At 45.5% G+C, this 17,605-nt stretch overlaps 1 protein-coding gene across 9 annotated transcripts in view; it reads left to right on the top strand.

The window, feature by feature from the left end:
* The window catches only part of CPNE3 (copine 3), a 434,216-nt gene that overhangs the window by 390,482 nt on the left and 26,129 nt on the right, over positions 1-17,605 (top strand). For all 9 annotated transcript variants that reach the window (XM_085605326.1, XM_085605317.1, XM_085605318.1 and 6 more), the window contains one exon: positions 7,535-7,668. In XM_085605326.1, the coding sequence (XP_085461452.1) occupies positions 7,535-7,668 (134 nt within the window). The remainder of the gene's footprint in view (positions 1-7,534; positions 7,669-17,605) is intronic.

Raw genomic sequence — 17,605 nt, 5'->3', positions numbered from 1 at the left:
AACACTTCACGGCTGCAAAGAAAATAGTGCAGAACCGTGGCAGTGTGCATTGTCTAAATAAGTAACAAACAAAAGGAAAGGGTTAAGTAAGGGTGGGTGTGCTGGGAGGGTGCCTGGGAAAACGTAGATAAAAGGCCCAAAAATGCCGATCCTTATTACGACAGGATGTGCATAAGATGTAGAGAGCCCAACTTTGGTACTGGGAATCAAAGTTCGAGCCTCGTACCTAAAAAAAATAAAATAGCGAGCTGGAAGGAGATGGTGAAAAGAAAAGTAGTGCACAGAAACAAAACAAATGGCCACTAATAAAAGGATCAGAGTAGCAGGGCCAGTCGCCAGGGCGTTATCAAAACAGCCAGGAGGCGGGAGAAATATACACTATTAGCCAAAGAAAGCAATGGAATGTGTGAAGGCAGATCAAGCAACCAATGAAAAAGTGCTGAGTGTGTTCCAACACCTGAGAGGATTACAGCATGCCTCGCAGGGCAGCGCATGCGCTGAGTAGGCTCGACCTAAAAATGGTAATTTCTGTCTAGCAGCAAGTTTTCTAGAGGCAACTTGTACAGTTTATCTATTGGTGCTGTCTCTCCATGTGACAAACTGGCCATCAGGGGAGGCTCCATCTTATGAGTTTCTTGGCACTGCACCCCTTATTTTTCTGTCCTTTTTTCCTCTATACTGGTAATAAACTGTTATTCACTGCTAGAATAGTAGAAAAAAATGTAGATTGAGCCTAGCAGCAGCATGAGATAGGCAGCACGAATCTATGTGATGACTTCTGACAGCACATAAAGGCACCCACACCAGTGAATTCTTTTCCCGGCCTCAGCGTCTTGGAAATTTCTCAGTGACTCCTCCTCTGTGATTCAACACGGAGTCCCTGTCACAGGTAGTCCTGGGGTTTTTAGACTTTTGCCTGGTGCTGTCCGTCAGTGTCTCACCTCACCCTTTTCCAACTTATCACAGAGTTAGGAAGGTTTGGATGAGAAAGCAAGAGGCTGAAAGCTAAAGCGATGCAGTGAATCGGCATGGACCCTGTGCCATCAGGATCCCTCATCCGTGTCACATACTACTGTTAAGGACTTCCAGGGCTTCTGGGTACTCTTGAGGGGCTGAGTTACATTAACTTTTCTCAAGTCTCTGGGGGATCGGGAAGAAACAACTTACTTTTATCATCTATGGCTGTTTTTTCACTTCAGTCTGAGTATAATCCATCCTGAATTTCAAGAAGTACCTTTATTCTGAGGTCTCACCATTCCACGTGGACTCACTTTTAGATGTATTGGACTCTCCCATCATTTTCACTAACGTTTAGCTCCAGATTGGTCGTGGTGTGAACTCTGAGGTTGAAGGATCAAAGAGATGTCACGACAAGCTGACATTTAAAAGTAGCTCAGCATTTTGACTTGACTATTTGCCTGTCTTCTTTCTCCGCTTGCTGGAGGCAGGACCGATAATTAGTTTCTTCTGATTGAATCATAGTAAATTTTATTTGATACATATTTTTTTTTTAAGGTAGATTCTTTTATGGGGTAGTACTTTGAGTCTGTGGCCCGGATGTACGACTGCATGAATTTGTGACTCGTAATTTGCGCCAAATAGTGAGTCGCAATTTGCGAGTCGCAAAAATCAATGTATGTACCCAGCTGGTCCCCAATTTGCGACTCGCATAGCAATAAAGCGAGGAGACAAATTGCGACTCGCTAAGCGCACGCAGATGGCATTCGTGGTGGAATAGCCAGTTTAGCGTGCGCAAAGGGCTGAAAAGGGCATTTTGCATGCGCAAATAAAAAAAAAAGAAAAGTTTCTTACCGGGAGAGCAAAAGGACCCCAAAACAGGTAGTGGTGTCGCTGGAGAATCCTGAACAAAATTGACAGCACATGGCAAGGTGCAGCAGCACAGTCCAATAGTGCAAGCCAGCTAAGGAAAGAAAATCGAGATTTCCAGCAAGTCCAGTGAGAAGGCAGGGAAGGAGAGGCTGCACAAACTCAAATTCTCTGAGAAGGAACTGGACATATTAACTGAAGAATGCTGCAACAACCACGAGCACCTGTTTGGGAGGTCATCACATACAGTTCCAGAATCAGAGAAAAGGCAAATCTGGAGAGATATCCAGCTGCGCATAAATGCCCTGGGTGTGGCTGACCGGTCCCTGTACGACATTAAGAAAAGGTGGTAGGACCTGCACTCCAGCGCCAAGGAGAGGGTGGCTGCATGAAGCACAAGGAACAGGAGGAGGCCCATCCAATGTCATGGAAGCTTCAGCAGCATGGTGGAAAGAACCCTGGAGAGAGGGGCAATAGTGGGATATGGGACTCTCGGCACATCTCAACATCCACCACCCTCTGGTGAGTGAGAAATGTGTCATATTAGTATGTCAAACAAAAATCAGCTCCTCTAATGCATGCCCCACACCCAGAACCAACTGCATCTACATGCTCCATCTACATGATCCAAAAGTCATAGTTGGTGCATTATGGGAAATGTAGAAGGTGACATAAACAGTGCAGTTTGGGACTGACATGAGTTTAAGAACAAAGAACCACCACTGAGATAGTGACTCAGAATGTTTTCTTTATTCCCCCTTTTGTAACATAGATACACCTCTGGGAGGTGACCCAAGGGGAGATGTTATTGATGCACAGCAGGTCCAGATGGAGGAAGGGCAGGATGAGCCAAGTTGTTCAAATGTCCTGGGAAGAGCTGCATAGAGTTCATCACAGGCTCCTACCAGCAACACAGCAGCAAGCACTATCCCAGTGCACTCTGGGCACCAGGGTCCGTGTTCTGTGTCCGACACAGCAGTCCGGAAGGCGACTTCAAGCTCGGTTGCACACTCCCACCTACACTGGAGCAGGCACTCAGGTGGTGTTTGGTGACCTGCAGCAAGCCATGTTGAAGTTCAGCGCCTGCAACAAAAACAGATAAGGCTGATCAGTTCAAAGCTGAGTCAGGGATTCCTAAACATCACCCAACAAATGGCTGAAAACCAGCCCCCATTGAGGGGAAATTTGATGCCCTTACAGGGGCTATTGGCCAGCTGTGCACAAAGTTGTGGGAGGAGAGAGGCAGCATAGGAGAATTGAGCGCAGCAGGGCACACAGAATGGACTCAATGACCAGGGCAATCGGTAGGCTGGCAACGGCAACAACACAGCATTCTAGGTGCACCCTGGCTCTGCAGATTGAAATGGGCCACTACTTTGGTGACGTTGTACGAGGGCTGCAAAAACTTACAGCGGCAGTTGAGGCAATCCAGACAAACATGATTGCTAGTGGAGGAGCCACAGAAACAGTAGACAGCGAGGTGTCCAGCTGCAGCAGTGTCTCCTCTGCATATACACCTATGCAGAGACGAAGCAGCAGATCCTCACATGCTGGGCTTTGAGGGAAAAAATGAATTTTTTGATAGTAAAATGCAGGTTTGCTTTTTTTGGGTGGTGCAGTAACCACATGACATTTCTACTTTCATTTGGTTATGTGGATTGAGATGGACAGGTTGTCCAGCATTGTCCATTGTCATGCCCTTCAAATAAAGGGAAATTCAAATTGTCAGATTCACATTTTGTGGTGTAATTTGTTGTGTGTAGACTGTCAATGGTAATGACGTACCTTGAAAAATAATGTCTGGTTATGAGGTACCTGGGCCTTCTCCCCTCTGCTGCTGAGCTTCGCTTGCTTGGCTGTTGGACCAGGGTCTTCATCTCCCGAGTCTGACTCAGACACCACCATGGGCAAGCCATGCCTGCAGGCAATATTGTGGAGTATGGCACAGGTTGCCACAATTTTGCAGACTGTCTCAGGCGCATACTTCAAGACTCCACCACACTTGAGAAGACACCGGAATCGTGATTTTAGTATGCCAAATGTGTGCTCAGTGACTGACCTGGTGCGTCTGTGCACTGTTTTACCGCCTTTTAGGTGCGTTGGTGGGACACAGATACGGTGTGAGGATCCATGGACGCAGGGCATACACACTGTCACATGGGAGGGGGATATATGAAGGTGAGACAACATGCAGTCAGACATCCTAGTGTAGTTACATTTCTCTGTGGACATGGGAATTCAGTACCTAGTAGGTATCCTTCATCAAAGTCACCTCTTTCTAATTTCTGGTATATGCCACTGTGTCTGAAGATGTACGAGTCGTGTGCATTCAGGATATTTGTCAACAATGTCTGTGATGATGTTGTTTACGTCACAGACAACTTGGATGTTGAGGGAATGTGTGCTTTTTCTATTACGGAATATGTATTCTATGCGTGAGGGGGGACATATGGGCACATGGGTCCCATCTATGCACCCTATGACCTGTGGAAACCTTGCTATTCTATAAAATTGCATTTTTGTATTTTCAAGTTCCACATCTTTCCTGGGCAGGTAGATGCTGTTGATGGATGTGGTGTAGCATGGCATCTAGGAAATAGTGTAAGAAACGTGAAAGCAGACTCTGCTACACACCTCCAGCCACTGCAGTGACATCTTGGTAGCTACCAGTGGCCAATAGGTGGAGGGAGCACAACACCTCCACATGTGTGGGGATTGCATTTCTGTGCAGGGTTCTGCTTTCCAATTGTGGCTTCAAGGTTTCTGTGAGGTCTAGGATGACAGTTCTACTCCGCCTGTACTGGTCATATATCTCTTCCTCGGTCTTCTCAAACAATGTCAGCCTGACTCTGAAAAACCTCTCTTGTCTCCGCCTCCTCTGCTGAGCATCCAGTATCTGCATCCTCCTCGATATCACATACAGGGCAGACATTGTGGAATGATTTCAGGTGCATTCTGGGCCACTTTTCGTAGGTTGGGCCTGTTTACCTCCTGATTCTGATTAGTCGTAAATTGCATGCGCAAATGGGCATATTTGTGCATTTTTGCAATTTGCAAATGGTCTGTACATTCATTTGCGACTCGCTCATTCAGAGTCGCTATTTTCGGAACGCAAACACCGGTCATATTTTTCGCGAGTTGGTATTTGTTTGCATCGCAATTTTGTGATTTGCGAGTGCATTGCCTACATTGCGCACGACCATTTTTGCAAGCGCAAATCGGTTTGCGAACGCTTTTTCACTTGAAAATGGTCGTACATCTGCCCCTGTGACTCTCAGCCTGATGGTCAAAGGTTCATTTCCCACTTTCTCCAAGATTAAGTATCTTTGTTTATGGTCTATCCCATTGCAATACATTTCAAGGTTCTCTGGACAAAAAAGAAGGGACATTTTGGGCAATCAAGACCAACTTTGGGGTCCTCCTTGAGTGTATACGAGTGAAGGTTTCCTTTCCCTTAGTGTCTCAGTGTTCAGAGGCATTCCTGTGGTCAAAAGCCAGTCACCGACTTCTTCAAAACATTTCTTGCGATGTATCCTCTCCTTCCTTTTTCTTCTGCATGGCCTTCACAGATGCTGATGTTCAAGCTCCAGATTCTACTCCTAAAGGCAAGTTTGTGAGAGAGCTGTTCTTTCTGTACTGTTTAAGCACTAAAGAATGTGGTACGGCAATCATCTGTCCTCTCCAATGACGTTTACGTTTCTGATATGGTGGATCACAAGATGGAAGTTTCATTGAAAAAATATTTTTTCCAGATTGAACCTTGCAAATATGGCTGTTATCTTTGCTATATATGCATCTCAGTCTTTGATAAAGGATTTTCAATCTGTGTGTGCATCTATTCAGGTGGGCATGAACTATGCTTATCTATTCCTAAGTATTAAAGTATACAAAAAAGTGTTGGATGGAATGCTTGAATTAATCTCAGTCACAGGTAATCACTCGGGTTGTATCACAGTTCATTGTTCTCCTGCACACCATGCCAGCTCAGTTTGGACCTAGCCATATGCAAATTAGTCTTGACCCTGCTCCAGTTGGAACAGTCCAGCCAGAACTGCCAGGTCCTCCCTGAACGTAACGCATGCAACCCAGGACCGGTGTTGCCATATTTTTAAGGTTAGTTTTTTCTCTTTTCCTTTCTTGGCATCTTCCTTTAATCCTCTGGGCATTTCAGTTCCACCTTCTAACCATCTTGCACATATTAATCTTAACCATCTGACTCTGGGTGGTTTTTTCAGGTGGCCATAACAGCAGCCCATAGGTTATGAGAACTGTTTTTTTAAATCAATGTGACCCCCATACTTGCAGATCTTTTCAAATAGATTAGTTTTTCGTCCAGGAACTGCTTTTCGTCCCATGGTAATGTATTCATTCCGTCATGAAAAAGAAATTAAACTTCCTTCATTTTTTCCTCCTTCCCCTTCATAATAATCCTTGCATAATTTAGATGTCACCCAGGGTTATTTTACTACTTCTCAGGACTACAAAGAATGATGAAACTTCGCTTTTTGTAAATGTTGTCTGTAGGCATGAGCATAAGACTTCCTCTTCTACCATGAGTTAATGAATTTAAAAATGATTTCCATCGCATGTATTTCCCTCAGCTTTCCTCTAAGGATTAAATTAGGGTTGGGGTACATGATGTATGGCTGCATCTTGGGTGAGGCCTGTAGTATTTCTATCCAAAACATCTGTAAGACGGCAAAGTGGACCACCCCACCTTTGTCTCCATGGAGTGGACTTTGGAAATCATCAATCAATGGAAATTAGATCTACAGTACAAGTGGCTGCTATTCCCAGATGAAATCTTTCTGTCCTGTTTGTTTCTGCAAACTTTCTATTAAAAACTAGATGTGGTTTCCCAGTCTTTTAATCTTGGCAATCCGGTTGCTATGACTTCTCTTGTAAATCCTCAAATAGTAAGTACTGGTGCGAGTTCAGGAGGTATTGCCCGATTACTGGTAAGTGAACTTCATTAATCTGATTACCCTTTTCTTTCAACAGTACATAAGACCATCCATCCTCTCCCACTCACAGCCTCGATTTCTTCAGACTTTGGAATGACAGGATGCGTATAAGACCTTTCCTCAGTTTATTCCCCAGGTACAGTGAGGTGCCACGGCAGGCTAAGGAGGATGGTTTTATTTTATTTTTTGTTTTATTGCTGGGTCATGTTGTGACTTGGTGTTCTGTGTAGTCCCTCATATAGTAAGTTCCTGTACGAGAAAAGGTAATGAGATTAATGAAGTTTACTGGTTAGTATTCAAGGAATTATGTAATATTACAGCCTGCAAGGCTACTTCAGTTGTCCATTCATGTAAATGGTGTTATGGTATCGCAAGGATTAAAGAATAGACTCTATTTAACATTGTCTATCACCACTTTTGTATGACTTTATACAAACGTCACTCTATTGTATATGTACAATTCAATATAAAATGTGAATGGCGAAGTAGAGTAACAAAGGAATACTTGCTCTTTTGTCTGCATGCGTAGTAGTCTAGTTGTTAAAGATCGAACATAGCTTATACAATATTTTAAGACTTTATTTTTAAAGATGCAGACGTCTTGTACTAGTGGCGCCAGTTGATTTGATTCTAAAACGGACATCTATGATTCGAAACCTCGTATGCTTGATAGAATAAAGCACTGCAGTGATGCAACACTGAGTTTTATCTGCAGTTACAAGACTTGTAATGTGTTTTCTCAGGTATTCAAGGCATTGTAGATGCCTATCGAATTTGCCTTCCCCAGGTGAAGTTATATGGACCCACCAACTTTTCTCCAATTATTAACCACGTGGCTAAGTTTGCTGCAGCAGCAACCCAACAGCAAACCGCTTCTGTAAGTATTTTTCCTAGTGTTCGTTTTGTATTACATGGAACAGCTTTACAGTAGCATATCATGTTGCAGTTCATTTAATTAACCCCACTTTCGACTCAGAATTTAAAAGATCACTCTTTATGAACTTCGAGGTTTTCCCAATTTAGGTAGAAACAGGAGTTTCCTCCCAGATAAACATTATGAGTTATGCAAGAAAACTGTTCTCAACAGTTTTCTTTCTCAATAGATGTCTTCAGAATTCTCAATTTGCTCCCAGTTTTTGGGTACAGACCTTGCAATAGTGTGGTAATGCTGCTCTTCTGGAATTGCCATATCACAGTGTTGTAGATGAAACATTACTGATACAGTTTACCGGCCATCACATGATGACGGTCATGGTTTTTGAAAGAAAAGCCCTATAGAAGTTATGTGTAGATGATCTTTGCTTAATGTTCTGTGCACTATACAACAAGCTTGAACAAAGTCCACTCCTGGAGCGAAAGCCAGGATAGGTGGTGTAGAATCTGGAAATAAATAGTTTCAGCACTACAGACAAACTGCAGGTTGCTTCAGCTAATGCTTGTAAAAAGAAAATAGGAGGAGTGTTTTGATCTTACTCGACATGCAATGTTCTTATGTTATCCCATAATTACAGCAAGGATTGATATGCTGAGGCTGCGGAGGGAGGGTATGATTACCAAAATGCTGGAATTGCCACAACATATCACTGGATAAAGGGAATCTTAATGGAACTATCAGAATTGATCCCTAAACCTCTTGGCACATTGAATCATTGGTAATCTATAAAATGATTGGAAAGAAAAGAAGACTAAATACAAACAAATGTTAAAGTCTCTGAGTAGACCGTAGACAGTGAAAAGACTTGTCAGCTTTATTGGATGTTCTCGTTAACAGAGCTGATAAGTGCTATGCATCTCGCAGGAGGAAACGGGTTCCAGGTGAGGGGAGTGAATGTAAAGAAGAATTTACTGACCTACCTCTGATAGGTTTGTTAAACTTGTTTAAACAATTTAGGTAGCTCAGAGGTATCCACTCCAAAAAAGGCCACTGCAATGCAATGCATGCCCATGATAATCCCTTTGCTGGGAACACAAGAGTGACCAGAGGTTCACGAAAGGCTTTGAAAATCTGATTTACATGTAACTCCGAATATTTTTTTCAACTGCAAGACACTCTAAAGACTTTTTCCAGCTTTGATAATGAAGTGTATGAGAAATATATACATTAACTATTTTTTGCTACAATTAATATACTATCTGCTGATTGCAATTTCCTAAATATTACTGATTGTCCATCAGCTGTATAAATAAATGTATATTGAAATCAACACGTCATGATTCTACCTGGTTAGTATCTTAAAAAAATATTTTTAATTTTCATATCTATATATAAAAGCATACCAAGACACCTCTTCTGCTCTTACATATGAAGATGTTGTTTGAATTACAAGTAATAACTGCTCTGATGCTTGATTCCTCATCTTTAGTATATTCCCCAGGTGCCAGAATGGATTCGGAACTTCATATGCCTCTTTCCGTCTCAGAAGACTGAAGGCGACGGCAGTTCCTTTTTCCCTTGCCTTCAGACGCAGATTCAAGCTGCCCTCCCTTTTTGTCAGTTGACAAATTCCTTCCAAAATATTTTGTGTGTGCAAGAGAATGATGTCCTCTCCGAAGGCTACAGGGGCCGTAATGTACTATGGCTGCTGTAAACCGATATCTGAAAGAGACTATTAGTTGTGGATTCCTCACCTTAGAATTACCCCAAGGCGTCAGACTGGATCCGCAGAAAGTTTTCCTCAGCAGTACCTCTTCGCGTCGATAGGTGGCGACGGTCGACTCCGCGTTCGTCATTGGTGTCGTGGTCGCCTGAATGATGTCGCAGTATCTACTTAGATGCCACCCTCGAGCGCTGACGTCAGTTTTCTTTTTCCACACCAGCCAACGCAGATCCGGAGAGAGCGGTACCTCGAGTCACTTTTTGACTCAGTTTTGCGACTTTTGTCGACACCTTTTCTGTGTTGATCGACTCCTAGTGCACGGAGGGATGTTACGTCGGACCGGGTTCATGGCTTGCGACTCCTGTTGCAAATTGATGTCGGTCACAGACCCGCACCTCGTGTGCCTTTGGTGCCTGGAGTGCGACCACGACCGAGAGTCATGCGCCGACTGCCGGGCCATGAACCCGAAGTCTTTGCGGGAGTGATCCCGAAAGCTTCTCGAGGCCCGGCTTTCTGCTCAGCGCCGTTCAAGGTCCCGGTCGAGAGGGAGGTCACGGGACCGGTCACGGAGCCACCACCATAGTTACCGAAGGCTTTGTCTTCGGGTAAGTCGAAGCGCAAGAAGAAGGTGAAGTATTGTCACTCTTTGTGTTCTCCTCCTCCGTGGGAAGCAGAAGGTAGTCGTCCGGCTCTGCCCGAGGAGCTTGTTGGGTCGACTCAGGCCCTCCCTCCTTTTCCGGGAGCCAGAGCGACCCCTGCCCAGCTTTGCAACTTTTAGGAAGCCTTACATTCCATCTTCAGGCAGCCTGACTCCGCCGGCAAGCCCTCAGGCCCCGCGGACTTGGTTGGGGGCTCTAGGTCTTTGATTACATCTCTGCAGGCCTGGATCCGGATCGGCGCTGGTTGACCTCGTGACACCTCCTCTGGCGCTGAATCCAGCGACGACACCCCTGCCGACCTCCGACGCCGGTTGTGTCTTTAGCCGGCGTCGGCCCCGGGCCTCCCTGAAGATGTTTTCTTCCTCCAGCTTGGGACTGCGGTCGGTGAACACCACATGTCTATTGGGCCGTTACTCCCACTCGGTGTGGGACATGGTTGCGCAGGTGTTGCCACATGCCCAGAGGAGGCTCAGGCCGTGCTCTCCCACGCTGTTGCCATAGAGAGAGACGCAGCGAAGTTAACCATCCGGTGTGGGCTGGACACCACCGACTCACTTGGCAGGACGATTTCCACATCAGTAGCACTGAGACGCTAAGCCTGGTTGAGGTCCACTGGCTTTTCGGGGATGAACAAGCAATGCTTTTGGACATGCCCTTAGATGGCCGTCGCCTGTTTGGCGACAAGGCAGACAACACTCTCGAGCGCTTTAAGGATTCTAGGGCTACGACCAGATCCTTAGGCCTTGCTTCCACCTCCCACCCAGTGCAGTCTGCTTTTTGCCTCTTTCATGGCTACGGAAGGGGTGCCCCGCCACGTTCCGCCCAGAGCCACTGGCCTGCGCAAGTTATCAAGCCTCTGCATGGCCGGGGACGTGGATCCCACTGCCGTTGGCGGGGGCGGGCTGACCAATCCACCAGCGCCCCCTCTGCAGCAGCCTCTAAACCCTCCTAGTCCGACCTTTCAGGCCCATCAATCGCCAATGGGCAGCAGGATCTGCCATCCCCTCCCCCACTGGCTCAACATCACGTCGGACAGGTGGGTTTTGCAGATAGTCCGAAGGGGCTCCTTCCTCCCATTCGAGACTACCCCTCCATCCATGCTACCTCAATTCCATCGCATGTCGGAGGATCACCTGGCCTTTCCCCAACAGAAAGTTACGGCTCTATTGGCCAATGGAGCCATAGAGCATGTTCCTGCCACAGAAGTAGGTCGTGGGTGTTATTTGCACAGTTCCGGGCTTATCCTCCCGAGCAGCAGGTCTGTGATATTCGGGCTATGATTCCAATCTTTCAGCCTCTATCACGGGTTTTGGTCAGAATGACCCTGAGGCTACTGGGCCTCATGGCCTCCTGCATCCTGCTGGTGGACTATGCAAGGTGGCATATGCGGGCTCTGCAGTGGGGCCTGAAGTTCCAGTGACCACAGCATCAGGGGAATCTTTCCAATTGCGTCCAGATCTCAGAGGGCACTGCACGCCAATTGCAGTGGTGGCAAACGAACCAGTATTGGGTCAACCGCAGATCGCTCTCCCTTCCCCAACCAGAGTTCACAGTGGTGACAGATGCATCACTGCTGGGGTGGGGCAGCCACATGGGAGAGGCGGAGATCAGAGGTCTCTGGACTCCGGCATACGAGGCCGCCCTGAAGGGTTGGAGGCTCCCTTTTTCGGAGGCTTTTCTTGTGGATACAAATAAGGGAGCATGACTCACTGGCTGCCACTGAACCTACTAAGGAGACGCTACGACAGCGAAAGCAGTTGCAGCTTTGGAAGGGATTTGATGGGACTGACCGTTCCATTAATCGTTCTGGTAACGGAGCCTATTTGTTTCAAGGTGACTTTAACAAACATCACTATTGAGAATTATCCGTCTGTGACTGTTCTCTCCATTTGGATGTTATAAATATGAAATGCACCATGGGCAATGTTAATATTTGGAACTTTCCTCAAAATGAGTACTATCTTATTAATGGACACATTTTCTGTTCATTAAGGTGCATTGTGGGAGAAGCAGTTTTTGAACAGTCACGTGACCACATGTATTCAAATATGCCGGTACGCACGCACTTTGCAACTACCCTCTGTCCGTGACCAAGGCTATGAAAGCTGAAACATGTTGGACTATGGAGGGCTCATGTACGGCTATGCTTAGAATTAAAGACGTTTCTTTCCAGAAGTGGGCCTCGCTCGTATTGGTCTTTTGTTGAAAGTAGCGGGTCTCTCCGTGCCCGTATACGAGGCCGCCCTGAAGGGTTGGAGGCTCCCTTTTTCGGAGGCTTTTCTTGTGGATATATATATATATATATGCACCTTGAAGCAGCATTCCTTTATTCTTTAAAACTGGACATCAAAAGTGCTCATTGAAATACACAGCCCTACGCGTTTCGGAGCTCCTGCTCCTTGCTCACGGGCTCCTGGCAATGTTCAAAGGCAGATTAGTCCTTTAATAGGTTCTGCCCTCTGGTGGGCTTCATTAATAACAGAGTTCTGGAACTCGTAGTTATCCAACGCTTTAATTTATGTCCTCCAGTGGATTCCGCTTTCATGAACAGCAATAATGCACAAATTAAGCTGTCCAGTGAGCTACAAGCACCCGATTCCGGCTACTTAATTGATACCAGTTCAAACCTGCATACGTGAACACAGGCAGTCTGTGCGCGGCAGCCCACATTCTTTTCGTGGTAGTTCAGTCCTCGCGACCAGGACTGGCCGTAAAATATACTTACACAACAGGTATCCCACCTTTGAGGATGAACTTGAATGAAACGGCGAATCCTGCTTCTTGAGGCAGCATTCCTTTATTCTTTAAAACCGGACATCAAAAGTGCTCATTGAATAGACACTCATGTAACTACTGACCAACCCATGCAGCAGCTTGCACAACAACAGACAGACTGATAGACATTCACACAGTTTAGTCACTAACCCATGCATTCAGTAAGACACATTTAATCACTCACTTATACAGTCAGTCACGCACCTACTAAATCCTCCATCCAGACACTTATACACCCACTCATTCTTCAATACACCTTGGAATATATATATATATATATAAAAGATATTTAAACTTTACAGAAACACACAGTCACTGGATGATGTCATCAGTGATATCATTTGAGATGTCATCAGTGATGTCACTGATGAGCTGTCCATTGCGGGTGCGTGAGTTATAGTTAGCTGAACTAACTAGAACGGCTGTATTTCTATGATTTCGTAAGAGTGAAATGTCCAGCTAACTAGAACGTTCCTGAAACCTATGGTTTTTTCAGTGAATTTCAATGGTTTTTTAAAGGCTAATTTCTAACTAAGTAAAAACCACAGGGCTAGCGGAATCCCACTGAGACAGCACCGGATTTAAGAGTGACTCAATATAATAATAAGGTGAAAAAATTATCAGCTAGGTTCACATTTAGGCATGTACGGCTTTTAATGGTCGTGTTTAGAGAGCCATTAAAATTTAGTATTATTATTTAGATTCATTGAATCAAAGTTTTGCTTATTTCGGCACTACTGACAGGTGACCCTACACTATTCTGGGAAATCATATTAGGTGTAATGGAGAGTGTTCCGGCATACTTGGGATTATTAATTTCCCGTTAACGTTATGATACGGGTAACGGTCTTTCAGGCTCTGTTGCTCGTTCCAATATGGCGACCGGCTTCCCGATACCTTTCCCCTTCGGCTGACGCCGGACCCTAGGTTTGAACTCCCGACCCATGGGAATTGCTTACAGGTGTTTTCCATCCGAGTCTGATACCCCACACTATTTAAACAAGTTTTTCCTGACTAGTGGTTGTTGCTTTCTCTGGACGGAGCGGACGTTTGCCTTTCACTTCGCTCTTGGATACTGAATCGGGTAAGAAGCTTCCTATCATGCCTGCAGGGAGGGTCATGGTGCATGATGGTAATAGCGTGCTACGGATAGTTTCTGAGGTTATTTTTTATCTACTTAAATAACCGTCACGTCTTTGACATTCCCTATTGGTTAAACGTAGGATTTACAGAATTCTTGGCACTTTTCTTTTGCCTTGCGCAGGTTAAGCTTAATTCATGGCTATTTCTGACATTGATGCTATTGATACATACCTTTTTACCCTTGTTCACGTTCCCTACTTTTAAGGAATTTGGCCTGACTCTCTCTGCCTCTTGACATTTTACTGTAAAACGCCAATCCTTCGTGAGAAACATGCCTCAAACATGTCCCCTTCTTTCATAGGTATCCCACGATAAGACAAATTTGTTCTTATCATTCGACTATGACCTGTCATTGATGGCTTAGGAACACCGTTTCTGAACTTCTGAATTCTAATTAGTATTATCCATTTCCTCTCCTATACAGTAAGTAGGTTTACACCCTGACTACGTTACGACAATTGTTTTAGAGAAGTTGCTGGTTTCCTCATAGGGCCTCTGATGTGACCTTCTTTCCCTTCTAGGGACTGTGATCTTATACCATGAATATACCATATCCGACTGGATTGTGTTAGACTTTCGATTTGAGCCGATCAGAACCATATGTGCTTATATTTCAACCTACGATCTTAGGTGGGTACAGATTGAGCATTTGTCTTGATAAGACGCTGTCTTCGTCTTGCTCCTATTTTTATCATCACTAGCTGGTTTCCTTTTACTTGACTGCTGTCTCCTTATCTCACTGGGGTGACGTCTCTCCTTCTTTTGTTGTACCATTATTTCTTTCTCCAGTCCTTAGTTCCCTTTATGATAGCTTAGGGTCATCCTAAACATGTGACATATGTTGAGGCGTGCCCCTATGTCTCACTATAACATTGATTTGATATCTCAATGCACACGGTTGTTCACTGTATTATTGTTGTTTACCGTTGTAGCCTTTTTAGCCGCATTAAGATGTGCTCAAATGAGCCTGTCACTATTTTGATATTAATATGCTCCAGTTCAGCATGTTTTTTAATATTTATAGATGTATTGTATGTGCTATTTGTGCTTTTGTCTTTATGTATGTCACTTATTTTTTGTGCTTTTGTGTATATAAATTTGTTGCAGCCCTGAAGAAGTCCAAAGTTGGACGAAACGCGTCGGCTGTTTTTGCTGTTGTCAAAAAATTCACATTTTAAATTGAACAATAAAGAAGAACCCTTTGGAAAACGTACTACCTTGAAGACTTGGACTTATTTGTATTATATGAATAGAGTGGTGCATTTGGTGCTGTGTTTTGCTAATTTCTAACTATAATGTACCTGAAACCTCTGTTTTTTTTCAGTGAATTTCAATTTTTTTAAATGCTAATTTCTAACTATGACATCCCTATTAAGCCCCCTTGAATCCTGAAGGTCCCTGGTGGCCAAGTAGCCCACCAGGTACATCAGTAAGCGCAATAAGAAACATGACGGAATGTCCCCGCTATCCTAAATTTTAATGGGCAGTAGCTCCATATATAATCAGTGTCGCCCACTGAAGAAATGAAATCAGTTATTTATTCATCTTATTTTAAAATTCATTACTTTTTTTTTGTTCTTTTTTTCACATAAATAAGTGAATAAATGTGAATACACAATAAATAACACCATTCATATGTGCAACAAGCAAATAATCACAAGACAGAACAAGCCCTAGAAAAAAAGAAAAAATGACAACACTATACAGAGGATCAACTCACTACCAAATAGACCATGACTGAATAACAAACCTACATGAATGTGAAACTAAAGAACTATCCTAACAGGACAAAAAGAAAAAGCTTAAGACAGAAAATACAAAGCCAATACATCACATAAAGCACATATAACGACAAAGGTGAAAAGCGCCGACGCGCATTTCGAAAATGCCACTGCTTGAGGTTTCCGTCATCAGACTTCATCATTTTGGTTTGTGGCCAGGAAAAGGCCATCAACAATCAAAATACACAATGTATAGTGTATGAGTAGGGCTATAGACAATTTCTACGTATAAAGCAAAGGATCCAAAGGCCTAGTGTTAGGGCCACACTGGAATAACAGTCCAGACGGGAACATGTAATCTCAAGTACTCCAATAGAAACTAGCTTTCGCCTTAATTCATCTGATATTGCTGAAATGGAGATCTCTCTATGTATCCCCAGGAGCCAAAGTATCTGTAAGGATTTTGAACACGGAATGATTCCCAAAATGTCCTCAGGCATGCCAATGCAACAAAGTCCCAGGGCAATAAGACATAACTTCGATGTCGTTCGCCAGTGCCGTAAAAGATATCTCCCCCACGATTCTTGCCGGTGACATCCAGTAAGCGCCACAGACCTGTGTTTCAGAGAGGTGTTCTGAGGTCACGCCTCATTTTACACCACGTGCAAACGCGGCTTCTGGCGCACTGCTGCTCAGAGGATGAAGTCCACTTGTGTCTTGAGGTCTCCATGACACAAGAGGACCTCATCGCCCCCCCAGCAGTGCACCAAAAGCTGCGTTTGCAGAGTGGTGTAAAAAGGGGCGTGGCCTCGGAGCACCTCTCTGCAACACAGCCCTGTGGCATTTATAGGAGGTACCTGGTGGACTAATTGGTCCCCAGGGACCCTCAGGATTGAAGGGGAATTAATCCCCCAACGTAAAACGTGCCACAGGGCGCGTTTGCACTGTGGTGCAGGGAGGGGGGGCAGGGCCTGATGTGAGAAGTGTGCAAACACAACCCCCTGGCGAGTTGTAAATTGGGGTATTAAATCCCCTTGAGTCCTGAGGGTCCTTGGGGTCCAACTAGCCCACCAGGTACCTCCACTAAGCGCCACAGAGCTGTGTTGCAGAGAGGTGTACAAAGGGGCGTGGCCTCAGACCACCTCTCTGCAAGGCAGCCCTGTGGTGCATACTGGAGGTACCTGGTGGGCTAGTTGGCCCCCAGGGACTCCCAGTATTGAAGGGGAATTCCCCAACTTAAAACGCACGACACAGGGCGCAATTGCAGTGTGTTGCTGTCTTTTTTAAAAAAAAATTGTATGAGAAGGGGGGCTGTTATTTTTCCTTTTTTTGGGCCCTGGGGACCCCATCCCCCAGGGCCTGGCCCCTTTAAAAAAGAAAAAATCTGAACGGGAAGGGGGCCACCTGAGCCCCCCTCCCGTGGCCAATCCTCGCCCCGGGGACCCCATCCCCCGGGGCATGGCCACATATATTTAACTTTTTAACGAGGGGGGCTGCGTGGCCCCCCTTTTGAGGCCTCTATTGACCCCGGGGATCCCCTCCCCCGGGGGCGGCATTTATATTTTATTTTTGGGGGATCGAGGCGGCGCGCCCCTCTCCCGGGCCACTTCTAGCCCTGGGGACCCCATTCCCCCGGGCCGGCCCTATCCGTTGGGGATTGTGGGGGGAGCCCCAATGCCGCCACGGTCCCGCCGGCTCCCCGCGTCTTGCGGGAGCTGGCATTGCTTTTCCACACAGGGAGCTGCTAACATGCTAAACAGCAGTGTCCCGGGGGTGGGCACCCCGGGAAACTGCAGGAGTCGGGCCGGGGGGGGGCGGTCCCCAGGGCCATCGAGGACTCGTGGAAGGGGGCCATCCAGGTTTAATAATTTTAAATAAAAGCCCCGGGGGTGGCAGTCCCCGGGGCTTGGGGGGGGCCT

The sequence above is a fragment of the Triturus cristatus genome, chromosome 5_1 (assembly GCF_964204655.1).
Source record: "Triturus cristatus chromosome 5_1, aTriCri1.1, whole genome shotgun sequence".
Classification (NCBI taxonomy): domain Eukaryota; kingdom Metazoa; phylum Chordata; class Amphibia; order Caudata; family Salamandridae; genus Triturus; species Triturus cristatus.
The sequence above is the reverse complement of the archived record's forward strand: the minus strand, read 5'-3'. Positions and strand labels throughout refer to the sequence as shown.